The sequence below is a fragment of the Hyla sarda genome, chromosome 12, assembly GCF_029499605.1.
Source record: "Hyla sarda isolate aHylSar1 chromosome 12, aHylSar1.hap1, whole genome shotgun sequence".
In the NCBI taxonomy this organism is placed as follows: domain Eukaryota; kingdom Metazoa; phylum Chordata; class Amphibia; order Anura; family Hylidae; genus Hyla; species Hyla sarda.
In genome coordinates this window covers 69771982-69789743 of record NC_079200.1, presented here as the reverse complement: position 1 = coordinate 69789743, position 17762 = coordinate 69771982, and the positions used below count along the sequence as shown (strand labels likewise).

The following is a 17762-nucleotide window of genomic DNA, read 5'->3' as shown; positions in this document are numbered from 1 at the left end:
GTTACAAATAGCAGAATAAAAAAGATCAAAAAGGTAGCACGTAGCACAAAAATGATACCAATAAAAAGTGAAGCTCATCCCGCAAAAAATAAGCCCTTACTCAATGGCGTCGGAGGAAAAATAAAAAAGTTACGGCTGTTGGAAAATGAATGGCAGAAAAAGAATTTTGCTCAGAAAAGGAAAAAGAACATAGAAAGCTATATAAAATGGGTATCGCCATAATCGTACTAATTTTCCAGTTTTTCACAATATTTTGAAGTTTTTCACAAAAAATGCTTCATGTGTCAACAAAAATGCACCAGTTATATAAAGTACAATATGTCACGAAAAAACAATCTCAGAATTGCTCTGCTCAGAAAAAGCGTTCTAAAGTTATTACCGTTTAAAGAGATACATGTCAAATAAAAAAAAAAAAGAGCCTGGTCATAGAGGTAAAAAATGGGTCGGTCCTTAAGGGGTTAAGGTGAAAATGGTCTGAGTCCTTAAAGGGTAACTCTCATTAAAATAAATTTTTGCTATTGCACTCCTTATGGTAAATAACATTTCTAATATACTTTGTTTAAAAAAAATTAAGTTTTCTATGTTTTATTTGCGCTTAAAAAAGCTCAAGAGCACATTTCCCCCATCTCATACACAGACTTAGGACCAAGGTCCAAACACAGGAAGTGCAGCCTGGAGTGCTGAGGGGGGGGGGGGTCCAGCCTCATCCAATCATAGCTCCTCTCACACTTAACTGCCATATGCTATTGGTTGGACACACACCCCTCAGCACTCCAGGCTGCACTTCCTGTGTTTGGACTTCGGTCCAAAGTCTGTGTATGAGATGGAGGGAAATGTGCTCTTGAGATTTTTTAAGCACAAATAAAACAGAGAAAACTTCATTTTTTAAACAAAGTATATTAGAAATCTTTTTTATTTACCATAAGGAGTGCAATAGCAAAAATTAGTTTTGATGAGAGTGACCATTTAAGGGGTTAAAGATGCCTGTCCCAGTTTCCTATCAGTCGGAATGTGGTAGTCAGATAGCAGTACATATAACACTATATTGCACAACAGGAGGGGCAGATATGAAGAGCAAATAGGGGTCTCCTGGCTTGCATCGTTTAGAGTAGATTGGAAGCACAGTATAGTGTATAAATATGTTATAAGAAAGGTTCCTTTATAATTCTGCAAATACTGTATATAGTAGTCTGTGTATCAGGATGGCAGGATTGAGATCATTGTTCATTTTTCTGGTTTTCCATGCAGGTTGTATTCAGCTGCTGGGATCTTTGAGGTTAAATAAGGAGCGCGCCACTGCTGGCAGCCAGAGACTGAACACATCTACCTACTGCAGCTCTCCCGGGATGAACATGACCCAGAAGACGTCCTTGGAAGTCCTGGCATCTGACGCCAACCGAGTGTACCTGGATAACATCAACATGACCCAGCAGGAGGTGAGAAGACTTCATTCTCCTACTTGTATCTGCAAGATGCATTTGCAATTTCTTCAGCATTCCTGTATAAGGATGCCTGGGTGAATGCAGATTGCTATAGAGCTGTGCCAGGGTGCAGTTGCCCATCTCTCCCACACACACAGGGTGACACGTGCTGACTACCCCCCCTCCCTTTCCCGTCACACATGGCTGTCTGCTCCGTCACTCACAGTCGGTAGGATTGAACAGCTTTTTCTGAGATGATCTCAGTTTCTCTGCCCATTAATGAGCTGGTGCAGACTCAGACCCGCCCAGCAACCAATGGCTGCTCAGGAGAAGAGTTGGGGAGGGGGGGACTGCAGGCAGACTTGTGTTTACACCAGCCCCCCCAGACTGAAGTGGGGAGACAGGCAGTGAGGCAGCGTCTGGGACACAGAGAGAGAAAGAGAGCAGAGACAAAGGAAGGAAGAGAAGAGAGAAGAACTGGGGTGATAGAGAAGGAAACTCCTGGGCATTCATTGGCACTGTGACCTTCTTCTGCAGTGCTAGCATCATCCCACTGCACCCTGAGCCATTGCAGGCCACCTGTCCTGTATCCTTCCTGGTCCTGCTAACCCTTTCAGTGCCCAGCATCCTGTCCTCTGTGCCCGTGTCTTTTGCTCATCCAATACTTTCTGGACTGTCTGCTAGAAGCAGCATGGCATTTCTGTAGCAACTTAAAACTTGAAATCTCAGGATGGTGCAACACAAGACTGTTGGGGGGAATGCAAAGACACCTGATGCTGTTCATGGGGGGCCCAGCTGGTGTAAGACCCCTAGTGGGCACATCAAACGTCCAATGAATGCCTTCATGGTATGGTCTCAGATAGAGAGGAGGAAGCTAATGTCTCTATGCCCCAATATGCACAATGCTGACATCTCTCGCAGCCTCGGCCAACGCTGGAAGTTACTGGAGGACACAGATAAAATCCCGTATGTCAGAGAGGCTGAACGCCTGCGGCTCAAACACATGGCTGACTATCCCAACTACAAATACCGGCCGCGTCGACGTGCCCGAGATCCGGCAAACAGAACACGCACCAGACTGCCCCGTACCACATCTAGGTGCCAACCTGCTCCCTCGCCATGCCAGTCGGAAGTAAATCTGGGTTCCAGCATGCACTGGGGTGAGGAAAACACTGGGTGGGGGGGGCACAAAGCCGCCCAATCAGAAGAGACGCAAAATCGGGAGTCATCACCACGCAGTCCAGAGGTGCCCCCCTACTCCCAAGCTCGCTCCTTGCCCTCCTCCCCAGAGCCAGTTGAAGATGATGAGGGCCCAGAGGAAAGTCTACCCGGACTCTGTTCAGGGTCCCCTTGTGTCCCACCAGAGAGAGAGCTTCTTCCAAGCAGTGGGTCCCATTTCGAGTTTCCCGATCACTGCACCCCCGAGGTGGTTGAGATGATATCTGGGAGTGGCTTCCTTGGAAGTGTGTCCGATCTAGTGTTCTCCTTCTGAGGCCAGAACCCACATCCCACAGAGAAGCGTCGGCAGCAGGTAACACCTTGTGGAACTGTCTACCACGGATTTCTTCGCCATTCGAGTAAAGGTGAACGCATGGAACACTCTCTCTCTCTGCAGTCTCTGAGCACTTTCCGTCCTGTCTCACCAGACTTTTACTCTTCAGTTTCTCAGGATGCTCTCTGCTGTCTCTTTCAGCTTCTGGCTCACAGACAGGCTTCCCTGCTTTCGCTAATGTTGCTGTCTGAATTTTTGGCTGTCCCTCTAAGCGCTCTCATCCTGCACTCTTCTCTAGCTGTCCCTTCAAAAAGTCATCTTTGACTCCAAACTGAGTTCTCTCTCCTGTGCTGCCATCATCTCCAGGCCTTTAGTACAGACACACACATGTGCACTTACATGTCTACATAGAGACATTACACAACACGTGTGCCACCATCTGCCGACCTTGCCCTGACCTCAAGACAGGTGCAAAAACTCAAAGCCAGAGGCAGGTAAGGTGTGCATACAAGCCTTCTTATCTATCTATCTATCTATCTATCAATTCCATATCTATCTTATCCCATATTTATCTTTTCTATCTATTTATCTCTATCTATTTATCTATCTATCTATCAATTCCATATCTATCTTATCCCATATTTATCATTTCTATCTATCTATCTATCTATCTATCTATCTATCTATCTATCCTGTGTCTGTCTATCTATTAACCTACCCCCCCAACCCCCCGAAATCTCCTCAGGACAATTTCTCACCCCCTCTTTCTCTCTGTACAATGTTAAACCTCAGGACAAGACCTCAGGACTAATTTCCCTGTATATCAGGGGCTCAGAAACCCTCTACAGACCTCAGGACCCCCTCTCAGCACACATACCCCTCCCTTTTGTCTCACTTTTATCCTCAGAAGCTCTCAGGAAACGTTACTGACCTCAGATCCCCTCATATAGCAAGGAGGGGGGGTGACCAGCCACTATACAGCTCCTCAGCACTGTCTATATATATATATATGTCTGGCTGCCGAGCCTCTCACGTGTCTGTACATCTGTGCATTAATCTGCCTGTCTGCTTCACTGCATGTATATATAATGTATGTCTGAGCTGCGCCTCCAACATGCGGCAGTCATCTAGTCTCCACTGACAGTCTGTGCAATAACCGTGCCAGTCACGTTCACACTCCCTCGCTCTATACACAGCATATTTATATACCAAGGTGCATGTGCCCATATTGGCAGGGGCAGCACAGGAAAGAGTTCCAGTACCCAAGGGGCCAAAATGCATTCCTTATGGTGGGGTATATCTTGTTAGGTGGGTGGCATATTTCTTTATTTTTTAGGGGATACAGATGACTTAGGAGCCTTGGGTGGGGCAGGACAATGTGGTGGGCTTATTCTTTAGGGATAAGGGACATGGGAGGAATAGGGTTATCTTTTTCTTATTTCCTAGACCTTCCCCCCATCTTGTGAATTTCTCAGATTCGATTTGCTCAGGAACTCAAGATTTAATGCAGGGAATTCATATTTGATTGTAAGGACTCGGAGCCGAGACATCTGATGGGACTGACCTGATTCACAAAAGAAGTCTTGTGTTCCAGAGATGCCAGCAGGGCGGAGACACTGAGCAGTTGGAAAACCGTCAGAGCTGGGGCACTGAGGGATTGGGGTTACCAACAAAGCAGTGTCATCATGTCCCATGGGATCATGCTATTTGCACATTTGGGAATTTTTCATGGAACGGAGCCAATTTGTGACTTTTTATTAGCAAACGTTTAAAAAGAAAAAATAATTTTACTCCTTCCAGATCCTTGACCGTGGGTTCTAGCCACATGGAATGGGATAAAATAGAGGGTGGGTGGTTATGAGTTATTGAGAAGGGGTGTTGGGAGGGAGGGATGGATAAGGGGTGGGGGTACTGTATGGAGTTTGAGAATCCATCATATTTGAAAACCAATAAAACAGAATGAAAAATGTCTTTTCTGGATGGTGTTAACTAATAAATAAACCCAACTTATGAAGGTATCATTGGGGTCAGCTGATTCAATTGCTATTGGATGCTGTTCCTCCTATTTGAAGCCAATGTAAATGTCACGTGACCTGCAATGGTGGTGCACTGCTTCCATTACTTTGTGTACTGTGCAGTTAAAGGGGTATCCAGGAATAGGAAAACAGAGCCTTTTTTTTCCATTAACAGCACCACTCTTGTCCTCAGGTTCTGTGTGGTATTACAAGTTGGCTCCATTCACTTTAATGTAACTGAGCTGCAATACCACACACAACCTAAAAACAGGTGTGGTGCTTTTTCTTGGAAGAAATCAGCTGTTTTTCTGATTCTGCATAATCCCTTCAAGTCAACTGCAAGTTTTAGTATCCATGATGTTAATGACCCAACATGGTAAACAATAGAACCAGTGCCATCTCCCCAAATAAGTACTATTTACCATCAGTTCTAACTGGTGCAATTAATCACCATTCACACTGCCCCAATGCAGTATATTGGTAAGAATGGTGCCAGGTACAGACGCCAGCTTTCAACTGTTTGCTGTAATTGCATTAGTAAACTCAATGCAGAAGTTTATTGGTATGGTAAATGTATGAGCAGCATAAGGCTAAGTTTCCACAATTTTTTTTAATTATTTTTTTTGGGAAAACTGTTACTGTAGTTTTTGAGCCAAAGTCAGAAGTGGATCCATAAGGGAGGAGAAGTGTAAGTCCTTCCTTTATATGTCCTATTCCTTTAGAATACACTTCTGGCTTTGGCTCAAAACCTTTTGTGGTGGTTTTCCAAAAACTGCCAGAAAAGAAACTTAGCCTAAGGGTACGTTAACACGAGCGGATTTTTTTGCGGGTTTTCAGCTGCGTATTTGAAAGGGGGGAGGGCTCTTCTCGGCTGTCCGCCGCAGATTTTCCTCAGTGGAATTTACGCTGCAGAAAATCTGCTGTGGACGGCTGAGAAGAGCCCGCCCACTTTCAAATACACAGCGGAAAACCCGTAAAAAAATCAGCTCGTGTGAACGTACCCCAAGACTGGAATTCCACTGAGGTTTGCAAAAACTCTGTAAAAAAACGCCAATTTTCCCGCACAGCGTTTTTTCAGTGAAAAAACGCCACGTCCAGATGTTAGCTGCAAGTCAATAGTAAACTGCAAAATGCCAGATTCACCTGGCGTTTTTCAGTTTGGTGTTTTTTTAATCCTTTTGGCGTTTTTCAGCAATTTGGGCTCAGAGGCTGGATTTTCAAAACCCCCGACAAAACCTAGTTTGGCGTTTTTTGCCCTGAAATCGTAGCGTTTTCCTCCCATAGAAGTCTATGGGAGAGCAAAAACGCCAAGAATAACGCCATGTTGGTTTTAAATTTGTCGTTTTTGCAGGCGGTTTTTATTCTTTTTTGGACTTTAGTGATCCAAAAAAGTGAAGGAGATACCTTTTTTATTAAAATTTTGTAGGGTACCATAAAAAATAAATAATAAAAAAGATACAGTAGTGATGGAAAATTGTATCTAACGAAATGTATCTTTTTTTTATTACGAAATGTTTATTCATTTTTAAACAGGGATCAATTTATGTGGGCTGATTAAGCACTAAAAATGTAGCCGACAACAATATAAAATGTAGTGGTGGGTGTTTTTCACAGTTTTTTTTTTTAACATTTTTTAGGTAGTACTACTACTCCCAGCATGGAACACACTGTTCCATGATGGGAGTAGTAGTACCTGTACTAATAGACATATTGCCCATTGTGATCCTCCTGTATAATGTATAGATGCGGCGGCCGCTCTTCTATGGTCCCCTGCACTGACTTATATATACACATATTCATATTTCCTGCAGAGAGCTGTGATTGGTCAGATGGTTCCAGCCAATCACAGCTCTCTGTGGGAAATAGGAATATGTATATATACGGCAGTGCAGGGGACCATAGAAGAGCGACCACATCTATACATTATACAGGAGGATCACAGCGGATGTCGGTAGTGATACCCGCTGTGATCTTTCCTTAACTACAAGTACTACTACTCCCAACATGGAGTACACTCTACTCCATGCTGGGAGCTGTAGTACCTGCATTAATAGACAGATCGCAGTGGGTGTCAGAAATTACACTCGCGGCGATCTGTCTATTAATGCAGGTACTACAGCTCCCAGCATGGAGCAGAGTGTGACCCATGTTGGGAGTAGTAGTACCTGCAGTTAAGGACACATCACAGCGGGTGTCACTACTGACACCCGCTGCGATCGTCCTGTCTATAGCAGAGATGGAGCGGCTCTATACAGCGCTCGCATCCCTGCCGGCCACTCATTCATTTATATTTTCCTCAGAGCTGTGATTGGCTGCAACCATCCGGCCAATCACAGCTCTGGGCAGAAAATATAAACGGCCAGTGATGTGAATAGAACATCACTCAGAGTACAGAGCAGAGATGTGAGTGCTGTATAGAGCCGCATCTCTGCTATATTATGGCAGCCGGGGGCGATATGTCTAAAGTACAGGTACTACTACTCCCATCATGGAACAGTGTGTTCCATGCTGGGAGTAGTAGTACTACATAAAATGTAAACAAAAAAAAGAGAAAAAATAGTTAAACACACACGCACACTTTATAAAAAAAATTAAAATTAAAATTTTGTGATAAAAAAATAAACATTTAGTTAAATAAATTTTTACATCCCTACTGCATGCTTTTTTCTTTTTTTTTTTTTTGGTACCCAACTGTTTTGTAAAAAAAAAACACCAAAGGGGCCAAAAAAGGCAAATTCCACTCAAAGGTAAAAACGCCAAAAAAAAATGCAAAAACGCATGAAAAATCGGTGGCAGTTTTCCTGGCAGTTTTTCCTGGCATTTTTGCTGGGGGGCAAAAACCTCAGTGGAATCCTAGACTGAGAGTTCAGGATTGGATTAATCTATAATACACAATATAAAATTGTAGCTAGTGCCATTAGCACCTTTGTCCATAGGGCTACAGGGTCTCTTCAAAGGACCTTTCCACTCCTTATCACTGTACTGTGTCTGGCCATGAGATGACTGGCTTCATCAGGAGCCTCCCACCTCTATCCTGCCTGCAGAAGGAAAGAAATATAATGTAGACCACTTAGCTAAGTTCCTCTCCTTAGCCATTTCCTAGCTGAAAAGGAGAGATCAGCTGAAGATTAACCCTATATATTCACTACAGAATTAAATTTTTCTTTATTTTAGAAAAATGCAAAAAATCCTGCAAACTGAGCACGAGGAAACTATTATAGTCTTTATACCTTTTATCAAACATTTCTATCTTAAAGGGGTACTCTGGAGAAAAACAATTTTTTTTAAATCAACTGGTGCCACAAAGTTAAACAGATTTGTAAATTACTTCTATTTAAAAATCTTAATCCTTCCAGTACTTATCAGCTGCTGTATGCTCCACACGAAGTTGTATTTCTTTCTGGAGTTCTTATCATTCTGATCACAGTGCTCTCCGCGAACACTTCTGTCCGTATCAGGAAATGTCCAGAGCAGAAGAGGTTTGCTATGGGGGGTTTCTTGTACTCTGGACAGTTCCTGACATGGACAGAGGTGTCAGCAGAGAGCACTGTGGTCAGACTGAAAAGAATTCCAGAAAGAAATACAACGTCCTGTGGAGCATACAGCAGCTGATGAGAACTGGAAGGATTAAGATTTTGTAATTTAGTAATTTACTAATCTGTTTAATTTTCTGGCACCAGTTGATTTAAAAAAAATGGTTTTCTACCGGAGTACCCCTTTAACATAGAAATGTTTGATAAAAGGTATAAAGAAGATAATATTTTCCTCATCCTCTATCAGTTTACAGGATTTTTTGCATGTTTTCCACTGGAGTACCCCTTTTAAAGGAGTACTCCGGTGCACACTTTTTCCATGTTATCCCGTCCGGGCTGCAAAATAAAAGAAAACGCACTTTATCTTACCTGCCAGCGAGCCCCCGGAGCTCCGGTACAGGTGTTCGGTCCCCGGGCTGTATTCTTCTTACTTCCTATTAGCCCGGAACGTCACACGGAGCTTCAGCCTATCACCGGCCGCAGCGATGTCCCGCCTCGGCCAGTGATAGGCTGAAGCTCCGTGTGACGTGCCAGGCTAATAGGAAGTAAGAAGAATACAGCCCGGGGACCGAACACCTGTACCGGAGCTCCGGGGGCTCGCTGGCAGGTAAGATAAAGTGCGTTTTCTTTTATTTTGCAGCCCGGACGGGATAACATGAAAAAAGTGTGCACCGGAGTACTCCTTTAAGTGTTCCCACCAGCCTAAAACTGTGTAGATCCTCATGTGCTGTAAGGCTGGGTTCACATCACCTTTTCAGCCATACGGGACCGCATACGGCTGGGGGGAGCTAAAACCTTCCGCTCCCGTATCCCGCCCGTATGTAATTCATTTCAATGAGCCGACCAGAGTGAAACGCTGTCGCGTTTCACTCCGGTCAGCTCATTGAAATGAATTACATATGTCAGGGATACGGGAGTGCAAGGTTTTAGCTCCCCCCAGCCATATGCGGTCCTGTATGGCTGAAAACACGATGTGAACCCAGCCTGACTCATCAAGGCTTGGACTCCATAGACCTGTAATGAGTCCTGTTGTATCTGCACCAGGATGTCAGGAGCAGATCCTGTAAGTAGTGACGTGCGGTCTTCATGCCTTGGACATGTTTCTCCTGCACCAGGGGTCAAGTCCTGGGAAAAAAAAAAGTGGGGGAATTTACCCAAGATTTTCACTTAAAGGGGTACTCCGCCCCTAGATATGTTATCCCTTATCCAAAAGATAGGGGATAAGATGTCTGATCGTGAAGGTCCCGCCGCTGGGGACCCCCGCATTCTCCCTGCTGCATCTGGCGTTCGTTTAGAGTGTTGGGTGACGCGCCAAAGGCTCGTAACATCACGGCCACGACCCCCCCAATGCAAGTCTATGGGATGGGGAGTGATGGCCGTCACGCCGCCCTCCCATAGACTTGCATTGAGGGGGCATGGCAGAGATGTCAGGAGCCTCTGCCCCCCCTTCCTTTGGATAGGGGATAAGATGTCTAGGGGCAGAGTACCCTTTAAGGGCTGGTCCTGAAGGACTCCTACTATCAGGAACTGCATTCCTGCTTTGGAAAAAATGCAGGAACTCCGTTCCCATGAGTTCCTGCAGGACTTGAGCCCTGTCCTGCACATCCCATAGATGATCGATCTGACTGAGGTCTGTAGAATTTGAAGACCAAGCCTCCACCTGGATCTCTGTCATGTTTCTCATTCCTGAACAATGTTTGTAGTGTTCCTTCGGCATTATCCAGCTGAAATACACCACTGCCACCAGGGGATTCCGCTGCCTTGAAGGGGGGGACTTTGTATGTACAATTGTTTCTGCTTCCAACATCAACTTCTAGAACTGGCAGATCACTTGCTGCCTTTTATGTCACACCAAGGTTAAAGGACACTGAACACTGACAGGCTTCATTTTATCCAGATAATCCATGTTATTGACTTCTCTTGTCAGGGGTTTTGTTATAGCTGATCTGTGTATGTATAGTAACACCAGATTGTTAGTTCTACCATGTTTGCATCATGACTTATGAACAGTCCAAAAATGGCTGCTGCCTCTTTTGTACATAACATCATGGGAGGACGGATAAGATCTTGCATTAGAGAAGCTGGCTGCAGCCTGTCATATCAGCTGTATTGAAAGCTTCTGGGCTGAGCCAGCGTCTAGAGCTCCATATAGAACATCTTAATGTGGATGAATTCATCCTGCTACAAGACGTATTAAAGGCAATTACTGCGCTTGCTGAAAATCCCTAGATGATCTGTTGGAAAGATGTCCCCTCCGGTAACAGCTTCTGATCAAGTCTTCTACTAAAGAGTTTGCAGGCAGCAGCGTGTTATAGATCAGAAGTGTACAACTCGAGCTGCGGGAATAGATCTGACTGTAGAGCAGATGCAATAAGATGTACTGGTAATGCCTGATAGGTGAAGACGCAAAAGAAATGACACACTGACACATAGGGTTAAGGACACAGAAACACTGATATTTGTGGTACAGGACAGTAACATGCTGAAACTTGGGGTACAGGACAGTGACAAGCCTGCATTTGGGGTACAGGACAATGACACACTGACACTTTTGGCACAGGATAATGACACTGACACTTGGGGTACAGGATAATGACACTGACACTTGGGGTACAGGATAATGACACACTGACACTTGGGGTACAGGATAATGACACACTGACACTTGGGGTACAGGATAATGACACACTGACACTTGGGGTACAGGAAAATGACACACTGACACTTGGGGTACATTATAATGACACTGACACTTGGGGTACAGGATAATGACACTGACACTTGGGGTACAGGATAATGACACACTGACACTTGGGGTACAGGATAATGACACTGACACTTTTGGCACAGGATAATGACACTGACACTTGGGGTACAGGATAATGACACTGACCCTTGGGGTACAGGATGACACACTGACACTTGGGGTACAGGATAATGACACACTGACACTTAGGGTACAGGAAAATGACACACTGACACTTGGGGTACAGTATAATGACACTGACACTTGGGGTACAGGATAATGACACACTGACACTTGGGGTACAGGATAATGACACTGACACTTGGGGTACTGGATAATGACAATGACACTTGGGGTACAGGATAATGACACACTGACACTTGGGGTACAGAATACTGACACTCGGGGTACAGGATAATGACACACTGACACTTGGGGTACAGGATAATGACACTGACACTTGGGGTACAGGATAATGACACTGACACTTGGGGTACAGGATAATGACACTGACACTTGGGGTACAGGATTATGATACACTGACACTTGGGGTACAGGATAGTGACACACTGACACTTGGGGTACAGGATAATGACACACTGACACTTGGGATACAGGATAATGACACTGACACTTTGGGTACAGGATAATGACACTGACACTTGGGGTACAGGATAATGATACTGACACTTGGGGTACAGGATAGTGACACACTGACACTTGGGGTACAGAATACTGACACTCGGGGTACAGGATAATGACACTGACACTTGGGGTACAGGATAATGACACACTGACACTTGAGGTACAGGATAATGACACACTGACACTTGGGGTACAGGATAATGACACACTGACACTTGGGGTACAGGATAATGACACACTGACACTTGGGGTACAGGATAATGACCCACGGTCACTTGGGGTACAAGATGATGACACTGACACCTGGGGTACAGGATTATGATACACTGACACTTGGGGTACAGGATAATGACACTGACACTTGGGGTATAGGATAATAACACTGACACTTGAGGTACAGGATAATGACACTGACACTTGGGGTACAGGATAATGACACTGAAACTTGGGGTACAGGATAATGACACACTGACACTTGGGGTACAGGATAATGACACGCTGACACTTGGGGTACAGGATAATGACACGCTGACACTTGGGGTACAGGATAATGACACTCTGACACTTGGAGTACAGGATAATGACACTGAAACTTGGGGTACAGGATAATGACATGCTGACACTTGGGGTACAGGATAATGACACGCTGACACTTGGGGTACAGGATAATGACACTGAAACTTGGGGTACAGAATAATGACATGCTGACACTTGGGGTACAGGATAATTATATATACACTTGGGGTACAGGATAATGACACTGGCACTTGGGGTACAGGATAATGACACTGATACTTGGGGTACAGGATAATGACACACTGACACTTGGGGTACAGGATAATGACCCACGGTCACTTGGGGTACAAGATGATAACACTGACACCTGGGGTACAGGATTATGATACACTGACACTTGGGGGTACAGGATAATGACACTGACACTTGGGGTACAGGATAATGACACACTGACACTTTGGGTACAGGATAATGACACACTGACACTTGGGGTACAGGATAATGACACTGACACTTGGGGTACAGGATAATGACACACTGACACTTGGGGTACAGGATAATGACCCACAGTCACTTGGGGTACAAGATGATGACACTGACACTTGGGGTACAGGATTATGATACACTGACACTTGGGGTACAGGATAATGACACTGACACTTGGGGTACAGGATACTGACACTGACACTTGGGGTACAGGATAATGACACTGACACTTGGGGTACAGGATAATGACACGCTGACACTTGGGGTACAGGATAATGACACTGACACTTGGGGTACAGGATAATGACACGCTGACACTTGGGGTACAGGATAATGACACTGAAACTTGGGGTACAGGATAATGACATGCTGACACTTGGGGTACAGGATAATGATATATACACTTGGGGGTACAGGATAATGACACTGACACTTGGGGTACAGGATAATGACACACTGGCACTTGGGGTACAGGATAATGACACTGACACTTGGGGTACAGGATAATGACACACTGACACTTGGGGTACAGGATAATGACACTGACACTTGGGGTACAGGATTAAGATACACTGACACTTGGGGTACAGGATAATGACACTGACACTTGAGGTACAGGATAATGACACGCTGACACTTGAGGTACAGGATAATGACACTGACACTTGGGGTACAGGATATTGACACTGACACTTGGGGTACAGGATAATGACACTGACACTTGGGGTACAGGATATTGACACGCTGACACTTGGGGTACAGGATAATGACACTGAAACTTGGGGTACAGGATAATGACATGCTGACACTTGGGGTACAGGATAATGATATATACACTTGGGGGTACAGGATAATGACACTGACACTTTGGGTACAGGATAATGACACACTGACACTTGGGGTACAGGATAATGACACTGACACTTTGGGTACAGGATAATGACACACTGACACTTGGGGTACAGGATAATGACACTGACACTTGGGGTACAGGATAATAACACTGACACTTGGGGTACAGGATAATGACACTGACACTTGGGGGACAATGATAATGACACACTGACACTTGGGGTACAGGATAATGACACTGACACTTGGGGTACAGGATAATGACACTGACACTTGGGGTACAGGATAATGACACTGACACTTGGGGGACAATGATAATGACAGTGACACTTGGGGGACAATGATAATGACACTGACACTTGGGGTACAGGATACTGACACTGACACTTGGGGGACAATGATAATGACACTGACACTTGGGGTACAGGATAATGACACTGACACTTGGGGGACAATGATAATGACAGTGACACTTGGGGGACAATGATAATGACACTGACACTTGGAGGACAATGATAATGACACTGACACTTGCGGGACAATGATAATGACACTGACACTTGGGGTACAGGATAATGACACTGACACTTGTGGGACAATGATAATGACACTGACACTTGGGGGACAATGATAATGACACTGACACTTGGGGGACAATGATAATGACACTGACACTTGGGGGACAAGGATAATGACACTGACACTTGGGGGACAATGATAATGACACTGACACTTGGGGGACAATGATAATGACACTGACACTTGGGGTACAGGATAATAACACTGACACTTGGGGTACAGGATAATGACACTGACACTTGGGGTACAGGATAATGACACACTGACACTTTGGGTACAGGATAATGACACTGACACTTGGGGGACAATGATAATGACACTGACACTTGGGGGACAAGGATAATGACACTGACACTTGGGGGACAATGATAATGACACTGACACTTGGGGGACAATGATAATGACACTGACACTTGGGGGACAATGATAATGACACTGACACTTGGGGGACAATGATAATGACACTGACACTTGGGGGACAATGATAATGACACTGACACTTGGGGGACAATGATAATGACAGTCTTACACTTCGGGGACAGGACAAATATTTTACCTGACAGTACTGGCCTCACTAATATCATGTGGATCATTGTCTCTTCTGCTCAAATACTTTGCACTGCATTATCTCTTTATTGGGGTCATTGTAAACATCAGTTTGTAGTGATGTTGTATTTCTGAACAACACATTACACAGGTTGTAAGGGCATGTTTACATGGACCAAAACAATAAAAGCGCTATTGCAAGGAAAAACACCTCAAGATAAGTGCGCAATTTGCTGTGCGGTTTTTGGTTCTGATTTTACAAGGCTGTACTATTTTCAGTGTGACCTTCATAGTGGAACCGCTCTGAAAACTGACGTCACTTCTTTTTTCTCTCAGAGACAAAATAGCAGTTTTGCAGATATACCTTTTAATGGGTAACCAAAGTAAAACAAAACAATTGATGTTACATTGCGAACTTTTGATCCATTTTTTGGCATGGTATGACATGGTCAGAGGAAGAACCCTAAGCGGGTTGGAAAGCTCACCATGTAACTTAATTTGTTTTATTTTATTTTCGTTAAACATTAAAAGGTATCATATCTACAAGACTGGCATTTTGTCTCGCTAAGGCTAAGTTTCCACTTGTTTTTTTTTTCTTGCAGTTTTTAGATTTCTGCCACTGCAGTTTTTGAGCCAAAGTCAGAAGTGGATCCATAAGGGAGGAGAAGTGTAAGTCCTTCCTTTATATGTCCTATTCCTTTTGAATAAAAACTATTAAAAAAAAGGAGAAACAGAAAAGAGCGTGACAATGTGCCGTTACTCCTAGCAACTGTAGATTAAATACAAGGGGAGACAATTCTGCTCACCTTTTGGTGTTGTACTGCGGGTACAACACCCTATAGCGTAATAAATAAATGATCCAGGAGTGCTGCCACGCCACCTTCGCCGTCTTGGAGAAATCCTAGGCGGTCTTGGGAATGGGAAGAACTGTGGTCTGCATTACAGCAGAAAGCGTTGGTGTATTCGGGCGCTCTCCTCAGTGGATGCCGGACAGTCCAGGGTAGGACACAAATCAAGTCCAAATGAGGGGTGATATAAACAGATGGATTTTATTATACATAGAAGAAATAATAAAAAGGCCGTAGCACAGGGGGTGGGACAACGCGTTTCGAGGGGCGTGATCCCCTCTTCATCAGGTCCAATGGTTGTACAAAGAAAAGATGCCGTCATTTATACAGGCAAAAGAGACCGCAAAAATTGCAAACCAATATTTTAAAAACAAATTACCTATTAAAATATCATGTCCTCGGTTATAAAAGTTGCAAATAAATATTAATAGATAAAAGTATACCAAAAATATTAAAAATAATTAAATAAATAAAATACCTATGTGCAATCTCGTCTGTCAGTTGTGCATGGGTTAATTAGTACTACAAGCACTAGTAACCCTTTCTGAGCAGGACGGAGTCCTGCTCAGAAAGGGTTACTAGTGCTTGTAGTACTGCTCAGAAAGGGTTACTAGTGCTTGTAGTACTAATTAACCCATGCACAACTGACAGACAAGATTGCACATAGGTATTTTATTTATTTAATTATTTTTAATATTTTTGGTATACTTTTATCTATTAATATTTATTTTCAACTTTTTTTTAACCGTGGACATGATATTTTAATAGGTCATTTGTTTTTAAAATATTTGTTTGCAATTTTCGCAGTCTTTTTGCCTGTATAAATGATGCCATCTTTTCTTTGTACAACCATTGGACCTGATGAAGAGGGGATCGCGCCCCTCAAAATGCGTTGTCCCACCCCCTGTGCTACGGCCTTTTTATTTTATTTTCTATGTATAATATAATCCATCTGTTTATATCACCCCCTCATTTGGACTTGATTTGTGTCCTACCCTGGACTGTCCGGCATCCACTGAGGAGAGCGCCCGAATACACCAACGCTTTCTGCTTTAATCCAGACCACAGTTCTTCCTATTCCTTTTGAATACACTTCTGGCTTTGGCTCAAAAACTGCAGTGGTGGTATTCCAAAAACTGCCTGAAAAAAAAAAACAAGTGGAAACTTAGCCTAAGACCAATAAACTTTTTTTCAACTGGCTAACATGGTACAAACCCTTGTCTTTTCAATGTCTTTTTTACAGCATTTTTTTTTTTTTTTTAAACAGTACTCACTGGGAATAGGAGTATTTGCCTGTGTGAACATATGCTTACTGTATCTGGTGCTTCGCTCTCTGATATACATGTGCAATGCTGTGTATTTTGCTGATATTTGATCATTTCCACAAAGAACGATATGTACTTACTGACCATCAGAATGAGATGGGGGACAGCGGCCATATCCTTACGTGTAATAAATAAAGAGTCTTCCCCGGAACCAAAATTAGCCCCTCTATCTAGTTCTTGCAACCATACTGTACAGTGGTCCCTCAACATACGATGATAATCCGTTCCAAATGGACCATAGTTTGTTGAAACCATCGTATGTTGAGGGATCCATGCAATGTAAAGTATAGGACAGTGGTCTACAACCTGCGGACCTCCAGATGTTGCAAAACTACAACACCCAGCATGCCCGGACAGCCAACGGCTGTCCGGGTATGCTGGGAGTTGTAATTTTGCAACATCTGGAGGTCCGCAGGTTGAAGACCACTGGTATTGGAGGTTATACTCACGTGTCCCCGCCGCTCCGGACCGTCACCGCTGCCCTGGATGTCACCCTCCATCGCTGTCGCTGCGTCCCCGGGGTGTCCCCGACGCTACGGCAAGGCCTCTGCTTCCCCGGCATCCTCACTCTCCGTCGCCGCCATCACGTCGTTACGCATGCCGCTCCTATTGGATGACGGGACAGCGTGCTCAGCGACGTGATGACAACGATGGAGAGCACCGACGATGCAGGGGATCCCGAAGAGGACGCGCCGGAGCCCCGAGGACAGGTAAGTGACCATCATCAGACCACACGGGGCACGGTAAACAACTATCCG

At 44.3% G+C, this 17762-nt stretch overlaps 2 protein-coding genes across 14 annotated transcripts in view; both read left to right on the top strand.

Moving 5' to 3' along the window:
• HCK (HCK proto-oncogene, Src family tyrosine kinase) overlaps positions 1-17762 on the top strand; it is a 358121-nt gene that overhangs the window by 220294 nt on the left and 120065 nt on the right. For all 13 annotated transcript variants that reach the window (XM_056547422.1, XM_056547416.1, XM_056547427.1 and 10 more), the window contains one exon: positions 1249-1436. The gene's annotated coding sequence lies outside the window, so the exon portion shown is untranslated. The remainder of the gene's footprint in view (positions 1-1248; positions 1437-17762) is intronic.
• Positions 2152-2913, top strand: SOX12 (SRY-box transcription factor 12). Its single transcript, XM_056547684.1, has one exon. It carries the CDS (start codon positions 2152-2154, stop codon positions 2911-2913), a length of 762 nt encoding a protein of 253 aa, XP_056403659.1.